Here is a 21,104-nt window from a genome sequence, read left to right on the forward strand (position 1 = left end):
AAAGCAGAAATAAGGGGATTATAGTAAAGTTAGAAATAAAAGACCTATTAGGGCTTCTTGTGGATTTCACTTATAATCTTCTTTTCCCTATGGTATTTTTAAATGTCATAAGAAACTACTTTAAACATCTCCTGAATAACCTGGCTAACAGATACGCTTCTTGCCAGAAAGATAAAACTAGGCAATCAGTAACACACTAGAGGCTTTGCCAGTGGCTTGGCAGAAAGTCACCCACCTTTTCTTGCCAATTTCGTGTTCTGCCAGAACAGCGATGTTAGGAGGTGCTGGGGGGGCGTTGCGTGGGTGGGTGTCTGTCTGTCTGATGAGTGCTAGCGCAAGGTACGCAGATGGAAAGAAGTAAGGAAGTGAGTTCTTTATGTCAAGGAGCAACCATCTGTTAGCAAGGGTTTCCATGTTTCATGGAACCATACCTTTGGTCTGCCACACAATATTTTAAACGTTCCTAAGTGAGAAGAAGCGCCAGCGTCACACTGTGAACACGTCCCCTAAAGTACAGGCAGTTCAGAGCTCATCCATCCTCTGTGCACATCCAGTGTGTGTATGGGCCTGTTTGAAATCTCACACAGTTTGTAGACAGAAGTTAGATATCTGCACAAGGTGTAATTAGTCCTATTATTTCACCGAATTTAAAATTTACTTCTGCAAATATTAAACGTGGAAGATAATCTGAGAAAATGTGACCCGTGTTATTTTCTTTTAAATGAGTATTGCTTTTTATTCATAGCTATTATAAGATTAACAGTAAAAGTTAGCTCTGAAAAAAGTCTTTACAACAATTTATGGAGATTGATTTTCCTATTTAGGTAAGTCCAGACATTTACAAGAACAATCACTTAAATAAAAATAGAATATAAAGCCTATGTTTAAAACATGGCCTTTATTAATGCTGTCTAGTGAGCTCCATTATTTATCTTACATTGAAATAGTTCTGCTTTGCTTAAGAAAAGACAGAAAAAGTGCATTTACAAGAGTACTTTTTCTTTAATTTTCTGCGAAAATGGAAGGAATTGGAATCACAAGTTGACAAATGTTGTAAAATGAAATTTCAAGAAACATCCATTTTAGTAATGCTACGCCTTCACTAGCGTTTCGTTCTTTCTGCCGTGTGAACCAGAATATCCTGATATACAGTCTAGAGCATCTATGTTATTACTCTACAGCATATTAAACACAGAAAAAGGGGTTAAGAACCCCTTCCAATGTACAAACATGAATAAAAAAATTGATAAAAAAATCACTTTTATACATAATGTATATGCAAACTGTTTTAAATACATGGTTTTGGAAGAGTTATTTACAAACTGTATCTGCCTGTGGGACAATCCACAGACAAAGCATACACAGTTGCTTTACTTTATTGTCGCATCTCAACTTTGGGAGATATAAATTCATTCGGCAGTATAGCAAACGTAAGAACTTGTGACAAAGTATCTGAAGGGCAACCCAATAAATTTTGTTCCTCAAAACAATGTAAGTACTAGGACTGCCAAAGTTTCCAAATAAAGTCATCGTTTAAGCCAGATGCCCGCTTACAGATCCATGTTGTGGAGGATACATAGACAGACCCATGTGACGTACAGGCATGGCTACTGGATAAAACCTCCGTAAGAGCCATAACTGGTAAGTATGTTTTAGTGAAAGAGTGAACTAACCTAGAATTTTTTTTCCAATTTTATTAATATTTTAAAAAATACATAAAAATACAACATCCAATGTCTGAATAAATATATTTAACAAGTTGCAAGATACCTTATTTTACACAAAAATTTCAGCTTTAGAAATCTTGTTAAATAACTTCACTGTTGTTATATATTTCATTTTTCGTCTTTTTGTAACAAAATAAAAACTCTGAAATTACATAGAAAAAAGACAAAATATTTTTGTCAAGGGATAAGATAGTCCACTGAAAACCTATTCACAATTCCACTGTAAACATTAATAAACATTAAAATATTTGCATAATTGTGTGCTCAAAAATCCTATAAAAAGTGGAAGACTTATTACAACTGTAGTTTTCAGTCAACTACACTTCCTTTCACAATTTATTTTGTCCCATTTACACCTTTAAAACTGGGCACATTGCTGAACACATACTTTGGCAGTTCTGTATAGCAAGTGCTTCCACAAAGAGGAACTACTCACCAAGAGTTAACGTACAGCTCGGTGAAAGTGCAGCAGTTACTCAGTTCTTTTTGATAATACTCTGATGTCTGGTTGGTGCACTTGCTTTTCTAAGATCTCCCTAGAACACCTCAATGCTTCATTGGACATAACTTTTCAAATTTGGTAAGTGCCCTTTCTCTGCATTAATTAAAAAAAAAAAAAAGAAAACAAAAACAAACACAATGACGAGCATGTCACATTGTGCCTACAAACCTTCAGTTAACAATGAGCTTAATTTCTCTGAACAGTAAATTAAACAAAATGAGAGGGTCGGAGGGGAGAACAGGTACAGTCCAGCAGTGGAAGTGTGTACAGAATATACTTGGCAATGTCAAACCAGTTGAGTGCTTTCTGTGGTTGAATTTCAGGATTTATGTCCATGGCAGCAAGTTGCTGGCAAGGCAGAGAAATGTGTATCACCTGCATTCTACAGCAAGCACGTTTTGTGGAGGAGAAGATGACGACGGACTCATCCCAGTGTCTGATGAAGCAGATGACATAGATGCTCCTGTATGTGACACTGAATATAGAGAACAACAGATCAGCATCAGATTATCAAATTACATGTCAGAATGAAGGTTTCCTTGGTTATTAGGTTATTTAAAAGACCTCAAAAAGAAGTGGCATGGTCACAGAAAACTGACAGGGATTTTTTTGTCAATGGCTTTGATTGCTGTATTCACATAAACTGGATGAGTAACCTTACCCCTTCTGCATCACAGATCAATGGAGAAGATAAATCAGATGAGTCATTACGCTGACTGAAAACTCAGACTGAGCTTGCACTAGGAAGTCCAAGTTTCTAATACACAGTTATAAAAAGTCAGTGAATGTTTTTGTTTACGTCCAAGTTTCCAAATATGTATACATACAAACAGGATAAACAGATGAGAACACTTTTTTCAAAAATACTGTCAATTAAACTCAAGTTGCTTTGAGTTAGGTATTTTCAAGAAAATTAAGTTCTCATGGGAAGCATAAAGCAAATCTGAAAGTTACCTTCTCTGTCTTTCTTTTTTAATCGTTTTCTTCTCCTGTCTATGGTTGCTACTTCTGACTTCAAGGACATGTAGTATTTTCGTATTTCCTGTAGTTTTTCTTGTAAGAAGGAGATCCTTTCAGTGCTGCTCATATTGTCTAGTTCATCTTAAAAGTGGGAAGAGAAAAAAAATAGCTTCATCAAGGTGATTTTAAACAAATGAATGCAATTCTTAAGAGCACACAAGATGCAGCATGACAGATAACACACTTCCATAACTACGCCACCAAAGGCCTGTACCTAATTTAGAATCCCCAAATTTGCACATTTTTCTTTCAGAACAAATTTTCTTGTAAATTTCCCTCTATAATCAAGTCACTTAAAGAATTCTTACTGAGCTGAAAACTCCATTTGTATACTCTAGGCGAAGCATTCTGGTGGTGGTGTTTCTCTCTGTGTTTATCCTTCTCTCCATCTTTAATGTGAGGTGAAATCACTCTTGCAGGTGATCGAGAAATCTTCTGTGGTTTGGAAGCATTTATGTGTTTTACAGGAGTACATTTACTTGAACTGTCCAGGACAGGAAGGTCTTCACTGTCACTACTTTGTCCTGCAGAAAGAGAAATGTATTTGGACTTCAAAACAAAACCTTGACGTTTTTTAAATTGTAGTTATCGTCGGAAAAATGATGAAGAAAACTTGTTCTTTCTTGTTCAGAAGATCCCAAAATGCATATAAAAACCCCATATCAGATTCATTATATATATTTATCAGACACAACATGCTCTAAACTCTCAAGTGTACTGATTGTTAAGGCAGGAGAAGTCGAGGGCTGACTAGGCCTTTAGTTAAAAAACCATAGTAAAATTTTTTTACAGAACCAATAAAGCAGCTTATTATAGTAAGAATATTAGAGCACTGATAAACTACCTTAAGTCACACATTTTGGGCAGTGTGTGTAATATAAAGCAGACACTAGAATTCCTTTTTTAAAGATTAAAACTGTATTAATATAGGTAGGTAGCACATGATTGTGTATATTTACCAAATTGCTTTAACACATCTAAAGGAATAGCTCTGAAACACGACTAAAAGCATAAAAGCTTTAACCTGTAACAGAAAATTTTAAGCTGATATATGCAAATATTTTAGATTCCCACAATAATTGCAAAGGTTTACACAGGCATGTTAAATATGTCTGAATATTGTATGTCAGATAATTAATATTTTAGTTTGATACTTAAAAATTATAACAGCACTGCCACAGGGCCTAAATGTATTGACTCATTCAATACAATGACCACCAAAAATGAGCTACAGAAATACAAAAAATCCAGATTTCTATAGCAAGTTAAAAAACAGTCACGTACTTGAGATAAAAATACAGAAGGTTCCTTTTGCTGAAAAGTTATTCTTTAGCATCAAACATTTTTTCTGTACTTCATAAATGCACTTTTTTCCATCAAAAACACCTACTCTAAGACTTTAAAGGATATGTTTCTATTCAGAACAAACTCCCTTCTCCCAAATTCATCACCAACCCAATATACAAAAATCAGCATAACAGTGAATATTTAGTAACTGCTAATATACACAGTTATTAAAACTTTTTCCTAATGAAGTAAATAAGAACAGCCGAGAGATTGCCCAGTAACACTGCTACCACGCAGCTGGTCAGTGCCTTCTGGTTAACAGCCAATAATCATGATGAATAATAATGAAGAGCCCTGACAAGGAAGTCCCGTCCAACAGAAATAATAGGTAACAGTGAGAACAGTGGGCCCTTACACATGTTTACAGGACAGCATAACCTTCCCCCTCTGCTCCCCCCAGAAAGTACCTGTTCCATTCTTTTCATTTTTGGCTGCAGCACTTGTTCGCTTTGGAGTACGCTTTTGTTTTTTTGCCAGTGTTCCACTATTGCTGTCACTGGGTCTTTTTTGACCTAAATGAGAAGGAAAAAAAAAAATGCCTCAAATATTTCTGCTATTAACAAGCTTTTTTTATAATCAACAAAGGAATTTCAAACCAGAAGACAAAACAAACCAGCAATTCTTAGCAAAGTAACACCAGACTTCAGAAATCGTTACAGTAGAGAATGGCTTTTCGCAGGAAACACTCACCTTTCTCTCCCATCTCTCTCTCTTGCATGGCTATACTACAGTTGCTTGATGTAGTACTGGCTTCAAATCCATTAGCAGACTCGCTTTCACAGAGACCTTCTTGAGACTCTTCTGCCACACTGTCCACTTCAATAGTCATGTCGCTTTCGCTCTTGATACTGCGCGATTCATCCTGACTAAGAGTGAGAGGTGAGGCCACTGAAAAGCTCGACTGGATGGCAGGGGGTAAGGCAGATGGATTTGAATTTGGAGCATTAAGGTCTGGCTTTTCTGATATTGTATCTTCATTACTGCTCTTATCCTTTTCGTCCAAGTCATCCAAGTCTACTTCATGGCAGAGCAGAGTTTCAGGACCAATTTGAGGCATTGCATCATCCTCGTCTTTCAAGGGAACATTCTCATTTTCTTCAGATGGACGTTGGAAGTTCTCATTCCTCAGCTCTTGACCGTGCTGAACCGATTCTGCCACCAGGGATGGCATTTCCTCATGTTCAGTTCTGAGGGACTCTTCAGCATTCAGCCCTCTACATTCCTCTGCTCCAGTACATTCATTGGTCCTCTCTTCGGATATGATATTTGGCACTTCCATCTCACTCTCTCGTCGATTCCTCTTCTCAGGCGATGCCTGTTCCAAAGTTTTCCTTTTCAAAAGCTTCTTATCTTTTGTAGAAGGTTCTGTTTCACTTTCAGTAGTGCTGGAAATTTCTTTATAGTCCAAGGAAGACGTGTCTAATCTTTCAGGTTCTGTAAGAGATTCATTTGCCACCTCTTCTTGGCTTCCCGGTGAAATCTTTGCATTCTCTAATGAGGGATCTTTTGTCTTGCTCCTTCTCCCTTTTCCTTTAGGTGATTTTTCAGCCTCTCTTTTGATTTCTTCTATTTGTTCTGTTTTATTTCCAAAAATCTGAACAATTTGTTCACTTTCTTCAACTTCCAGTTTCAATGTTTCTAGTGGCTGTACTTGAGTCCTGTCATTTTCTTTCAATGCGTGAGGAATCTTTGGGCTTTCTTCATCTAGCTTCTCATCATGTAGTTTTTCGCTTTTTTCCAGTTCTAAAGTTTCTGGAGAAAAATCTTCATTCAAATTCTTTTCAGATGACTCATCTGCTTCACTGTCAGATGAGCCAGAGTCTGCAAAAAATTTTAAAAAAGAAGGAAACAGCCCCCTAAATCATCAATTTCAGCACAATTTCTTCTTTCAACCACACAAACCCTTTTCTTTCAGTTATCTATGGTATTAACATCAGTTTATAGTAAACTATTTCAAACTTAAAAATTCTGCGTTATTCAACACACTTATTACAGTTCTTATTTTTTCTCAAAATTTTTATGAAACTACAGTAGCAGTAGTAGTACTTCTAATATTTCCCAAATAAGCCAATATAAACAAATTATACAGATTCCCATGATCTATCTGGGGATACTGCCTCCCTCACCTGACATTACAAAAGCAAAAACCAAGCCTCCTCCCTTCCACGCACCCCTAAACAGAAAAAAAAACCCTTCCACACCACAATATGGACATTTCATTGCTAAACTGTTGTACGAATCACACACACATACAGAGCAAGCACTGTTACATTACCAGAAGATTATTTGGGGACCTGTGCTAAAAGGAGACAGTGATTTCACTTCAGTTCTTGTTCACAAAGGCTTAGAAACACCAAAAATATTGCTGTCATTTGTATTTAATTAACAGCTCTGCTGGATGGTGTAGTACTGAGGGTGAGAACTTAATTACCACAATAAAGACTATCATTGTACTGCTAGATTTGGTCTGTTCAAGATTAGGATTGAAAGGCTCTGGCTACAGAATATGAAATGACTTGCACAGTCATTTCCATGCCATAGCTCTTCTGTGAGCAAACTGTGCTCTTCAGCAGTGTCAGCTCAACTACTTCCTCAATAAAAATCACAGGGAGAAAAAAAAAAAAAAAACAAAACAAACCAAAAAGTAAAAACTAAAAATCAAACCTCTTTTCAAAAAGGTACTGAAAAAACCTCAAAAGCATACACAGGACTGAGATCACTCACCGTTTGATCCTCTATCAGAATCAAACATTCCTGAGCTACGTCTCGTCTGCCTGCGAGGTGTTGCTAAAATCAAAATCAAAAGTATTAATTTTTATAGAGTAAAATCTGCGCCAAAATTTTTTTTATTGCTTGAACACTGACTGGTTAAGTAGGACTTCAAAGCTGCTGACAGCACCGTGTTCGCTGAAGTTGTCATGTTAACGCACCGCATTACATCACTGTTTACATGCGCTTCATGCCAGAACACGAGTGCACCAGATGTACCTTCTGTTCCATTTGGTAATGGTGAGAAATCTGACAAGTTGTTCCGTGCACTCCTGGCTCCTGATTTACCTTCGCTATTAGGTGTTTTGGATAAACTGCAAGACGTGTTTGATGGAAGAGTAGATTTCAGAGGGGGTCGCCCACGCTTTGATTTTTGTTTCTCCTCATCCTTCTTCTCATCTTTTTCACCGTCTTCTTTATTCTGAGGGGGGAAAAAAATGAATTTTTATTAATATGCTTCACTGCTGATCATCAAACCTTTTCTCCTTTTGCTCTACACTTCTATCAAAAATCTAGACTGTGGACTGAATAACTTCAAACAAACAAACAAACAAACAAACCCAACAGTGGTAGTCATAAGTATTGTACCACAAGAAACTCATGGAAATAACCATTACTTTTGTTTTTTTCTTCTGTTTTCTCTTTGGTCCTCCTTTGTCCACAGGCCAGATAATTCGATCAGCTTTCACCCATTCATCGTATCTAAAAGTAAATAACAGCATACTGTTAGTACTTCAGATAAAGTAGTTTGCAATACAAGGATTAAAAGACTGAGTTACAAAAAAATATTAAGGAGAGGTAGAAAATCAGAGCATATATTTATAAACACATGCAGCATCTGGCATTAGAAAGATGAATTACATTTCTAACACATAAAACTTCCCTGTCTCTTGCTAGCAAAGCACTGGAAATCAGGGGACTCAGTCAGCTATAGAGCTTGTCAATCATTTCATACGATATACAAAAGGCAGTTTTCACCCCACCATGTGTCAACAGTAAAATATACCTTTTTTATTTATAGGAAAAGTTTTTTAAATATAGCAACAAACTGTATGAGATTCTGAAAAGCACGGATCTACTACTAGTGCTCCTCAAAATCTCCTGAGTTATTAATTTAAAGGGAAACATGGAAGTATTGGGGGGATACCCCCAACACACATAAGCTTAATGTAGCCACATAAAGAAATTTGCTTAGTTTACTTAGAAAAATATGGATTTGGCATGTCTCAACATACATACCAGAAGTGCCGTATCTTAAAAAATCAGCAATTTTGTGATATTTTTGTTTATATAGACAATCACAATGCTCTTAACAACAACAAGCCATTTCTACAGCAGTACTGAATATAAAGCGTGGCTGCTAAGAGAAGCATTTGATTATTTTTTTTCCTGTAATGCTTGGTTGCTTAGCCCTCTCCTACCCTCTCTACATGTAACAACTGTTCTTTATAATCCAAGTTAACACTGAATACAAGAATGAATTTTGTTGCCAAAATTTCAGTGCTTGATACACTTAATTGCAAATGTCTTCACCACTATCAATGACTCCCTTAAATAAAGAAGTCTGATAGCACTAACACTAGCTGACACAATAAATTACAGGGACACTCCTGTGAGGAGTGAGGATCTGGAAACCTGGAAACATACAAGTAAGTATATTCTGAGATTTCAATGCAATAGTGTCATACCATGAACAAAACTACTAACACTGAAAAATGTAAGAGAGTCAGATCCTGTATCACGTTGATAATTCAGTTCAGAGCCAAGTCACTAATTAGCTCTTTTTTCTTAAAAACAAGAATTCTTTTGCAAATAATAATCCTTTTAAGAAACAGAAATGAAAAGTGACTTGTTCTCCTCACCTTACATTCCAACCATAGTAATGAACTAAATATAAAACTTCTCCATCATCAGTTTCTGTGCTTTTAATACTGGCTTCATAAATTTTCTGAGTCTTTCCCCGTCCGTATTTTACTTTCACTTTGGTTCCAGTCAGGCAGGGTTCTGTGTCCTCCTCATCCTCTTCACCTTCCGATTCTCCTTTGTTCTCAATTTCGTCCCTGCAGTAAAGTGTATGTAAAATGCCCACTAATTAGTGACAATCAAAGTTTTAACATTTAACTAGCGTAGACAAGCCGCTACAAAAGAAAAAGGCGCAAGAAAAAATTTTCTCATTTTCTGCATCCTGCACTGCCTCTAGCTTGGACACAGCTTTTTAAATCAGGAACAGGACTTAGAATAGCGGTAAGTGCCAAAAATATCCAGAAAAATTATATTATCTTTTAAACACAATTTATTAGGTGTACAACTACCTCAAAGCTTAAAGATTTTTTTTAACTAGTATTTTGATAACACAGAAAGAAGAATAATTTAACTCAGTGCTTGGCTCCTAAATAAGACAGGAAGAAGTAACTTCAGTTTTTAAAACAGACTTGATTTTGACACACTATTTTTAAAAAAAAAAAAAAATAAAAAAAATCTTTCTTCTACAGCTTGTTTGGCTCCTTTCCTAACAGTGCACAAACGCTTGAATCACCATCATAGTGAACCTCTCGTGGATACAAACACCATTCCATTGAAAACAAAAGTTGATTACAACAGTGTTTAACCAAGATTAAAAGTGTCTACACAGCTCTTATGAGCTATTTGTACCTCTTATTATAGCTATATCTAATATTTAAACATTCTACTTAAAACACATTTTCAAGAATTACAATCTAACCTATTTTTACCTATACTTCTCTCCCTATTTCAGGGTGAATTCAGCATAATGTAAAAGTTAAACTACAAAAAAGTGACAAAGAAAGAAAATACTGAAAAAGACTATGGGTTTGCCTTTGATGAAATATATTTGCTAGCCTTCAGTGAAAGATGAACTATCTTGTTGTGACAAACAATTAGAAGAAAGAGGACAAGCACCATCAGCACCACTTAAAGAAAACTCTTTGATGCCTTCGTCAGCTGACATACCCCTGCAACCTGACACACCCATGCTGTACCTTCCTTTGAGGCATTTCTGCACTGCAAGATTAACTTTTTTGGACTGCATAGTGACACTTTCTCTAAAACAACTGTGTGTTTTTCGCACTCCTCAAAGCTCTTTAGAAGAAAATATGCAGTACCCCTATCAGGCTTTATTCAGTATCAACTCGTGTCCACACCACTTAGCACACGGAAAAGAAAAACAAGGTAGGAAAGCCAGCTTAAACAGGGAAGACACTGCCCTTGACCACACCCAAAGCTAGCTAAGAAGTGGTCTACTCTGGTAATAAATTAGTCACCTGGTCACAACTCATTTGTAACCAGGACTATAAATCCAATTCAACTTCTCAAGCTTAGTCTCTGGATGCTATTTTCCCTCTGCCCTTCCATGTCTCCCCATTCATTCCTCTTCAACCTACCTTTAGGTTTCATTCAAACTCCCTCTCTCCTCCTCCTTTGCTTTATTAGCTGATCCCCTTCCTGCCTGCCTACACTACATCAAGTAACAATAAGAACAGGCAAACTACAGGTTCACCAGCCATCACTACGCACTTAAACAAAAGCACAGGAGAAGAGGGGCTCTCTTTTCCATTTATATTTCAACTGCCCAGAACAATCTGCCCAAACAGTTGCACACCATCCACACAGTACCTGGCATACTTATAGCCTGGTCTACTTGGTGTCTGTACATACTACTGTGATAAAACACCAACACAACCTTGGCAAGACCTTCAAGAAAATGAAAGTGTAAAATACTGTCTGGCATCTACCAGAAAAAGATGCTTCCATAAAGTACAGCAGACTCTAGAAGCTTGAAATAAAATTTTCCCTTTCCTGTCTGGCTGAGTGAATTAGGTCCCCAATTTCCAAATGTTGGTTGGTAAGATCTCCAACTCTGTGTATACTCCTGGCTGGGAGTACGGCTCAATCAGGACACAGACATGCTCATGAGAAGGTGATACAACTTAACATTTACCTCTCCCTCTGCCTCTCTTCCTCTTCATCTGACTCTTTATCAGAATCCTCCTGTTTTTTAAGTTTTTTCTCTTTTTGCTTTGGTGTACTTTTTCTCCCTAGTAGAGTTTCATTTTCTTTCTTTTCTGCATTCTCAGGTGTTTCCTCTATATCTTTGTTCTCTTTGTTACTGTCTTTTAATTTGTCTTGTGTTTTGTCCTCTTCACTATCTTTTTTAGCAGGGGTTGCATCACGGGCAAGTCTTCTTCGTCCCTGGAACAGAAATAAGACCAGTTTAATGACTCCTGTCAATTTTCTCTGTATAGCCTCCCCAAATCTCAGCTAAAAGTGAAACATACTATTCCTGTACAGAAAAAAGGCTGGAGATAACACCAAAAAAGCAAAATATTCTAAAATCTTAAGATAATAGCTTAAGGTCAAGGAAAGAAGGAAAGTAAAGCCATTTTGTTTGGTTTAGAATAAAGAGGATGAGCTTCTGATTAACTTCTGGAGGATTTTGAAACATTTGTTTGGACCTGTAAGGTCTGTTGCTCTGATAGAAAGGGCCAACCAAAATGCCTTGCTCAAACCACAGCAATAGCATTAATTCAAGTGCTTGTATAGGACACTGAGAGAAGGCGTCTTCTGTTCAGCATCTTCAATCCTGATGGCCACCTGCTGATTTCACAGATCAGAAATTTGCCAGTGTTAGAAAAACTATATCGCATTTTTAAAACGTCCTTTGAGTAGCCAGACAATTGCTGTCTGGGACTATCTGCAACTGGTTCTTGGGGATCTAGTACAGATTTATCATTTTACTACTAAAATTCTATTGATAAGGTTATTGCTTTGTAATCAAAACATTTAAAATACATTATGAATGCAAGATTAATTATCTGGAGGCCATCCAAAGATGACAGTAATGAAGGCACTACAATAATTAAAACTCACAGTGGTATAATGGTAAATACTTTGGAAAAATCATCATTCAGAAATAGATAGCCGGTGACTAGATTAATAAAGTAATAAAATACATAACCAAATAATATTTAATTATTAACAAATTAACATAGATAGCCAATGGTAAAAAATCCCTCAATTTTTTTATCCTCTCACCAGTTTTCTCCAAAACCAAAAAACAAATGGACAAACTAACAACAAAGCTAATGTCATGCCAGGAAGTTCATTAAGGCTGAAACAACTTGGAAAAACCACTTGCAGTTAGAAATAGAATATGTAACACAAATCTAAACTTGTGTTTACACTATGTCTTTTCATCTATTAACTTAAAAGGCCATATACTTGCTTGAAAAGCTGGTTTGCAAGAAGTACTTTAACAGAATTACACTTTAGTTGAACAGAATCCTTACAACTTGAACAATTTAAAGAGCAGCAATTCCTTGTCCTTCAGTAATTATGCTCTCTTAAGGAACACAAAATGTCCTTTCAACAGAATTAACAGGAGTGCTACAGAGTCATATTCAAATACCTTAAAAATATTCTTGCATTCTCCATCAGGTTCAGCATCCACTAGCTGATGGGTCATTGGTCTTATCTATGTTACTACTAATACAACCCTCACTTCTACAGCATTCAAAGGAAGACAAAACTTCAGTGTTCCTCCCTCTACTTTTACCTACATAGTGTAAAATCGCAGCGTTTCTTTTAGTAAAAGAAGAGATATTGTGACAAAAAACAACTCAGAGAAATGGGTCTTCCTTTGATTCTTGAAGCTGTAGCAGTCTCTTGATATTCCTGCTTCTTGCTGGAAAGCTCGATTCCACGTGCCTGTGGAAATTCTCACCCACAAGCAAGACAGTCCTGCTGAGTTTGACTGTTCTGGTGATATACAGCTCTCAGAAGCTCTCAAGCCACCCCTGAATCGAAACATGTCTGACATCCAACATAGCCTGAGCAAATCCCATGGAAGGTTTCGAATATGGAGAAATAATCAGAACTGATTCTATTCACAGGTAGAACATAATTAACAGTTAACACCAACTCTGTGTGCACAGAACCCTGTCCTACGCCTGTACAAGTACAACAATTCAAACGTACAATCACTCCACAAGGGAAAACTCATTACATAAACTGTTCACTATACAAAGGGATTTTGTTAAGTACTAAAATAGAAAACAGTTCAAACCACTTACCCTTGGGGATCTTAGTTCTATTTCTTCTTTTTCGCTTTCACTGCTGGAATAATTTTCTTCTGCTTCTTTTTTAACTTCCGTTGGGGGCATTTTTTGTTCCTCTTTTACACTTTCCTCCATTGGTTCCACGTGTTTCTGTATGTCTTCTACCACTTTTGGTTCATTGTGATGGATGGTCCTAAACTGAATGTTTGCAGAACGGCAGTACTCTTCAAAACCATAAAGATACCTACAGATACAAATAAAGTTTCGTTTATATTTCATGTTTTATTTTCTATTTATTGAAGTGCATAAAGCCTATTCTCCTGCTCACAGAAAAGCAAGAGGAGCAGTAACTTCATGGAAAAAAAACGAAAACAAACCCAAATAAACAAAAAATAAGAAGCCAGAGAAGATTTTGAAATGAAACAATTATGCACACAAGTCAAACGGTGAGAAAGAATACACACAGGTGCTTCCCACAAACAAGTTACCACACAGTAATAAACTGCCATGCATCAGCTTGTTCTCTGGTAACTGCCTGTGTGCACACTCTAATCCAGTTCGAAGTGAGAGAAATATGAAATAGCTTATTCCTCAAAGAATAAATATGCAAGTTACAACATACTATCATGTGTCCATACAACATAATTATTTCCACTGTAACAGCAACTTAGAACATCTTTACCAATCACTCTTTTTATGATACTCTTCTCTGTAAAATACAGACCTTAAATATGTGCCCAGTTCAAATCCCACTGAAGATAGTCTGAATATTTTCATCTTCATCAACATTAACATGAGTTGAGTCATTAGTCATCCCTATTCAATCAGCCAAATTTCCTTAGGTTCGAGTCAAGAGAACCTCATTCTTCCCTTTTACTCAAAAAGCCCAATTGTTTCTTGTCAAACTTCCAGGAGGATAAATAATAAAAATAATTTTTATTTAGAAAATGAGCTTGAAAAGTGTCATTCCTAAAAGGTTTCCATTTCAAAAGTCAAAACACAAGTGAAAACCAGGGGTCAGAATAAAAAGATTTATGCATTTTTTCATTACAACCAGTGATTTTACTACTTAATACTGTCACATCCGCTATAGCAATGTACATAGTTATGCCTTAAATCCATTATTCTACAGATTTTACACAGATGATATTTAAATATGCAATCTGAAACATGTCTATCTCTATCAACATTTTTCAGGAAGTTAAAGAAAGTGGTATAAAATTCTCCTCACTGCATGCAGCATCTACAGACTAAGGACAGAGTCTGTTCTTGTTAATCATCATAAATGGCAAAGCTGAATTTGCCAAAGCTTTTTTTTATAAATTTCATTGCTGTACTCTGAAATGGCATCATCACATGCTGAAAGTGAATGCTTCTTGATAAGAAAATGAGTGGAATTCTAATGTATTAGAGCAACAGGAACTTACACAGCCCTGAGCCCTCCCTCCTTTCCTCCACCATTTCAATTCTCAGCACTGGAAAATGCTCAGAATTGTTCATTAACTGAAGAATGTCAACTACCGTTTCACTAAACTATCAAAAATTGCTTGAATATTGTACACACTACTACAAAAAAGGAAAAATGTTTTCACCATTGCATAATCAGAACTTACTTTCTATAAGCAGTTTTTACATTGTAGGAAGCAGCCGAGTTCAAAATAGGAATGCCAAGGTCCATATAAATTTGCTTCCATACAGCACCACTCTCAATCTTTGGGAAAAAAGGAAAAAAAAAAAAAAAGGAAGTTTTCAGGTGTTGTTAACTAAGAACATTAAGGAATGATATCGAACACAGCCACGAGCCACAGCCTAATGAATAGACATATTTAGTTCAGGAAACATCCAACACTTACATTGTCACACCCACCCTGCTGATATACCAATCTAAAAAGTTTGAAGAGATTAAGGTCCTTGTAGCCCAGAACAGGTGGTTTATTGATAGGAGTACCTGAATAAAACAAAACCAGAAATAAGAAGTTATCACAAAGAACAGCAAACTGCTTCTTCCATTCCTTTTAGCACACATTTCATTACTAATATCTTTCTATATTTTAAAATCTGCATTTAATAGTTCTAAGATAGGTCACAAGTCAGTGGTTTCCAACCACCAATTAAGGCTTCACCCTGTTTTGAATGCATCGCTTATTTCTGGGTGGTTTATTAGCATACTGACACCAGCTGCTCCATCACTATGATTTCTCGACCTCCTTTTCAGATTTGTGCAACAACCCCCATCCAATTGGCTGCATCCCACAGTTCCTCTTTGAGCAGGGGGGACAGCCAGAATTGCAGCAAGCTCTACAGAACGCCTGATGAATGCTGGAATATAGCAATGTGCGAAGAGATTAACTCAAAACACTGTGGTCTGAAAGGAATGGGGAAGAAGCAGAAATGTTGGATTAGAAAAAGATACACAGGCAAATTGTCAGAATGTGAAAAAGCACAAAACCCTAACAGGACATGAATATTTGGGACAGTTCTGGGAAAAAGAAAGAACTCAAATCAGATGAGTGGCGATGATATAAAGAACAATGATTAACTGCAAAAGAGGAAACCAAAAGTGACTTGAGGCAAGTGGCTCTGTATGCAGAAAGTATTCCTCCCAGCAAGGAAGAATATCAAACCTCTTCCCTGCTGCTTCTCATCTTCCTTCATCTTCATGCAATTATATTTGGAATCATTAAAATAATTTTATAGGACTTGGGGAATACTGTCATGATTACACGAATCAAAACATTCATATTGAGAGAACAGGATGTAGAACAAATCTGATGGGAACAGAAATCTTGCTATAAGGATAGAGAAAAAAAAAAGTAGACAGGCAGGGTGAAAGCCCCAGTCCTTAAAAAGTCCTGTACGTTGCTCAATTGACATACTAGCTTAAAGTATAGTTTCTGGACTGAGTCTTCAAGTTCAGTGCACAAATGCTTTCTTCTTTTGCTTCTCCAAGTCCCTGACATGATTTCTACTTGGTTGGTAGTCTAAAAGTGCTTAAGAAAGGGAGTGAGGAAGGAGGAAAACAGAAAAGGGGGAAGAATCAGGCTGCTAGAAAAGAAAAAATTGTGGATTAGTCCAGCAACATAGAGATTATTTTTTCCCCAACATAGCCTCCTCTTCCCTCGAAACACTGGTTATACACAGGAGGCCTCAAAATTATATTGGATGAACTCCAATATACTGTGCTAGAATACATAATCGATTTTTAAATCTGTGATAAGAACTGGCAATACTGAACAGACTTGGAACTGTTCTTTTACAGTTCTGTGGTCTACAACACACACCTCGTTCATAGGGATGCAGAGCCTCTTTTACAAAGGTAATTTTAAAACCCAAGAAAAAAAGTAGGGGGAATATTCAGACACTACATGCACTTTACATTTTACCCTTAGTTCTGGTTATTTCAAATTCAAGTACATCAACTGTACTATATGCTGCTATGGAAATATCATTCAGGTAACTTTTGTCAAGGAAAAAGAAAGGAAAAAAATTAAAAAGGCAGTAGCTGCACTTGTAGTCTACCTCCACTAATGTTACTGCAGGATGAATGTAGTATTTGAATTGAAATAGTGAGTTCAGGAGTAAAATGAATAAAACTAATATACTCTAAAAGATAAAACTCTTTCCAGGCTTAAATACACTAAAAAAAAAAAGGGGGGGGGGGGGGGGGGTGATGGACAGGGGGGGTGTGTGCAGCCAAGGAACAGAAAACCTTCCATTTTAGTGTCAGTCTCATCACGACAGCAAATGTGAATGGCTTATGCAACAACAGTTCTCCCAAGTCAGCAGGTATATCCTGCTCTCTGTACATAGCACATGCACTTTCAATATATGTCTTATGCCAGGACTGTAACTATTTCAATTCATAACAGTCTCACCTAATTCTGTAAAGACATTTAAAATATGCTATTTTCTTGTTCTAGCTACTGGACAAAGTAGAATCTTTTAAGTTGTCTCTTCAGTTGAGTATCACCGCTACGTCTGCGCATGATTAAGACAGTTCTGCAAGGAGACTTGAAGATGGCACATCTCCCATTCTCTGCTGGTTGAATTTCACCATCCATGAATAGCCTCCTCAGGTTCCAGCCTGAGATTAACAGCAGCAGAGTTCCCAGCCACGGCTGTCACAACAAGAAATCAACCAAGAGCTTATTTAACAGGGATTGTTAACATGAAAAAGGTTTTGTGAAAGCAAAACAAAACCAAAACACCTCAGGGAGGATTTCAGTTTCCTTTGTGCACTGTGCTTCAAAGTACTGGAAGCAGACCTGCCACATGTGAAAATGGGTAGAAGTGTTTTTCCTTGCACCAGACTAGCTATTATCCTTTTTCACTGACGTAGGAATATGCTCATAATTACATCCATTACATTTAAAAGCAATTTTTAAGAGCCATTTAAAAAGTGGGCTAGGTATTAAAAAAAAAATTATGTATAGATATGAATAAATTAAAAAAAAAATTCAGTGTTACCTCTGTCTTCCATAAACTTGTAAAGCTGTTGGAGGAAGTTGTCCCTCTCCTCAGGATCAAGCTCTTCCTCAGGCTGCAAAAACAAATGCAGTCAGAATGAAAACGTAAAATATGCAAAGCAACAATTTATTTGTACAAAAGCCTAACAGCAAGAACAAAACCCAAACCACTTCCCATTTGGCCCTGCACCCATATAATGGTGAAATACACAGAAAACAAAATTTACTCAGGAGACTGAAGCGTGCACCTCAGGACGAGAAAAAGAAAATGCAGGTCAGGGAAAGCCTCAATCCACGACAGAAAGAATGTAAGCGTGACCCTCAAAATGAAAACACTAATATACTTTAGGTAGTGTTCTAATACAGACAAGGTATGTTATTTACAAGACTGAAGCAGTTCACAGGAACTCTAGGTTTTTTGGGTTGGTTGGTTTTGTTTGTTTGTGGGGGTTTTTTTGGGGGTGTGCTTGGTTGGTTGTTTTGTTTTGTTTTTTAACTCATCCTCCTAACCCCAACTATAGCTAAGGTTGCAGAACAATTCTTTCTCCAACCGTTCCTGTTTTTGATGCTCCAGATGATATTCGTTCTGTGATTAAGCTCCAAAGCTCAATTGCAGCTCATATTTGGAAACAATTTTACAGTCACTTCCATAATTCCCTGATCACATATTACCATAATTTATTATTATAAACTCCTTAGCTTTATCTTTACAACTTAAAATCCACAGAGATAAACACGAACTTTATGGTAAGCAGTCCACAGCATGAAATAAAGATTTTATTTTATTCAGGTGGAAACCATGAAAATAAAGTACATTTATAGAGGGAAGGGAAATAATTTCTATATATACTTCATGGAATCCTGAGATGGTAGCAGAGACCAGAAAAAAAAAAAAAAGAAAAATCTTTTCCCTGTAACGCTTTATGCATGCCACTTTCTTCCTGCCAGCCTGGCAATCATAGGGATTGCTGGTAAGGCAGTTTGCATAAGGAAGACCGCAGCTGTCTTGAAGGAAAGACGTACAGGACGTGTCAAAAAAATCTTATTACTACTTTATTAAAAATAACATAAAAGTCACAAGCAGTTCCAGAAGGAAACCAGAATAGCAATTTCCATTTCAGTCATCTCTGCATTCTGTAAACTTTAAGCTTCAGGACAGGAAGACAGGCAGCAAAATGTAAATGTATATGCTCTGCTGCCTTGTTAACCAGAAAGCGATCTGCCCAGCATCAGAATGAATTTCAGCCCTGCCTGCTTCAGTGAATTCTGAGCTTCAAAGCCCAACAGGGATCACCTACAATCAGGCAGAAACAATATCTGTTTTTTATTTTCCTATTTTTTCTTGGGAAATAACATGAGGAAATTAAATGAATAATCACAACATGGTACAGCATCAGTTACCATTTGCTCATACTGCATATTATAGGGATTATATAAAGTTATCTATAGAATTATTACGTTCTTCCCGGTTAACAAATGAATTATTGCTATAGAAACCACAGCTCTTTTCTCTCCATCTAGACTGCGAACCAACTTCAAGATCGAGAAATTTCTACCATCTCCTGTAATGTTTACTGATTAAAGGCAATACGACTCAAACTATGCAAACTAAATATATCTAAATACCAGTAAACATTCAGAAATATTTCTGAGTAGCTCAATTCAAACCATTTCTTTTAAGTGGGCATAATGCCAAACCAGAACTGTAGGTCAGAACAGCAGAAATGTAGGTTAGAAATAGCACTCTTGCAGACAGAGTGTTAACCATTTCACTGATATCAAGTATCTTCAGCTGAAGAAAAGATGAAAAGCTTTTACATACTTACAGGATGGGGGCAGAAAACCTGACTGTAATATTCATCCACTTATGTGAGCCATCCTGAACCCTGCACCTACTTCTCTCTGTTGATGGTGTATGACCCAGGTTGCCACCCCTTGTCAGAGAGTCTGAACCATGACTGGTATCAACGCCAGAGTAGACATCAAATCCTTCTGAGAGGTGACTTGAATAAGACCTGAACGACTGTCACCAAGGAATAAATCATGTATCACCTACTTCAAAATCTTTTTCTGCCACTGGTCAAAATGAGAAAGATCAACCCTTCATAGATACAATTATTGCAACATTAAGATACATTGATTTTTATGAGAGGTCGATTTTTGTCACAGTTATCTATATGTAACTGGACATACTGGCTTCCCAGGAGCTGAGTTTTATTATAAATACATCAACCATCATTTAAGCTTCTGTACCAGCAACCTTAAAAGCTGCAACCAAAGTGCAGAAAACACCTGAGAAATGTTGATGCCACAACCTGCCATCACCATCACTGGAGAGCTGAAGTTCTCAGCATCTCTTTTCAGCAGGCACTGGGGCGACATTTCTCTCCTCCAAAACTCACTTCTCCTATCCAGACACTAAGGCCCATTTTAGACTGGACGTGAGTAAGTTCACAGTGACAACTCTTCAAAATCAGAACTCTTTTTTTAAGAGTTCTGTCTCTCCATTTCATTTTTTTCCTATATAGATGTTGCAAAAAAGGGAGATTGTAGCCAAAGATAAGTCTAAGTGAAAGGCAAAACAATATGAAATTCTTAAGTGGCAGGAGTTCGAAATTGAGACCTTTCTGCTGTTCATCCAATACCCATAACTAAACGCAACGTGAGAAAATGGTTTGTTTTTTTTTTTTTTGTCTCAGGGTGAGAGGCTGAATTTCATTAAAAGACTCTCCAAGATGACCTTTTTTGCTTATAATTAAAAAGTTGAAATTTTATGGGTTTGACATTTTTTCCCTCCTTTCTGACTATAGCAGGTCACATCAGTTAGAGAAAATTGTAAACTGTAAAACAACGTAATCAACAATGAACACAGGATCTCTGTATAAGGGACATCCTCCCTTCCCAACTCAATTTCTTACTGCCTTCCAAGTAATACTAACAGTGTTCAAGTACTCTGTAAAATTATTTTGAGAATAACCACCAGCAAGTAAGCACAACATAAAACCCACAGAAACTTGCAGAAAACTTGTAACTGGCTTTGCTTCATTTGGTTTCAAGCCACTTTAGTCACCATGAGTTTTAGCTCTGTCTTTAGCATGATTTTAAACAAGAATATAGCTCTGTTATGCTGACTCATCGTCTACTCTACAAAAAGATGTTAAAGCTTCTGTGGATGCTAACCTATAGAGCTGAGTGGGAG

General features: G+C 36.8%; 1 protein-coding gene across 1 annotated transcript in view; it reads right to left on the reverse strand.

Moving 5' to 3' along the window:
- Nucleotides 1-807: 807 nt before the first annotated feature.
- Nucleotides 808-21,104, reverse strand: part of ARID4A (AT-rich interaction domain 4A) — a 51,004-nt gene continuing 30,707 nt past the window's right edge. The window contains 14 exon segments of the mRNA XM_068399091.1: nucleotides 808-2,704; nucleotides 3,184-3,330; nucleotides 3,558-3,773; nucleotides 5,004-5,108; nucleotides 5,287-6,417; nucleotides 7,321-7,383; nucleotides 7,585-7,786; nucleotides 7,983-8,067; nucleotides 9,228-9,425; nucleotides 11,324-11,574; nucleotides 13,455-13,683; nucleotides 15,053-15,150; nucleotides 15,293-15,387; nucleotides 17,907-17,979. Coding sequence (XP_068255192.1) covers nucleotides 2,601-2,704; nucleotides 3,184-3,330; nucleotides 3,558-3,773; nucleotides 5,004-5,108; nucleotides 5,287-6,417; nucleotides 7,321-7,383; nucleotides 7,585-7,786; nucleotides 7,983-8,067; nucleotides 9,228-9,425; nucleotides 11,324-11,574; nucleotides 13,455-13,683; nucleotides 15,053-15,150; nucleotides 15,293-15,387; nucleotides 17,907-17,979 — 2,997 coding nt within the window. The 3' untranslated portion in view covers nucleotides 808-2,600.

The sequence above is a fragment of the Nyctibius grandis genome, chromosome 4 (genome assembly GCF_013368605.1).
Source record: "Nyctibius grandis isolate bNycGra1 chromosome 4, bNycGra1.pri, whole genome shotgun sequence".
Lineage (NCBI taxonomy): Eukaryota > Metazoa > Chordata > Aves > Nyctibiiformes > Nyctibiidae > Nyctibius > Nyctibius grandis.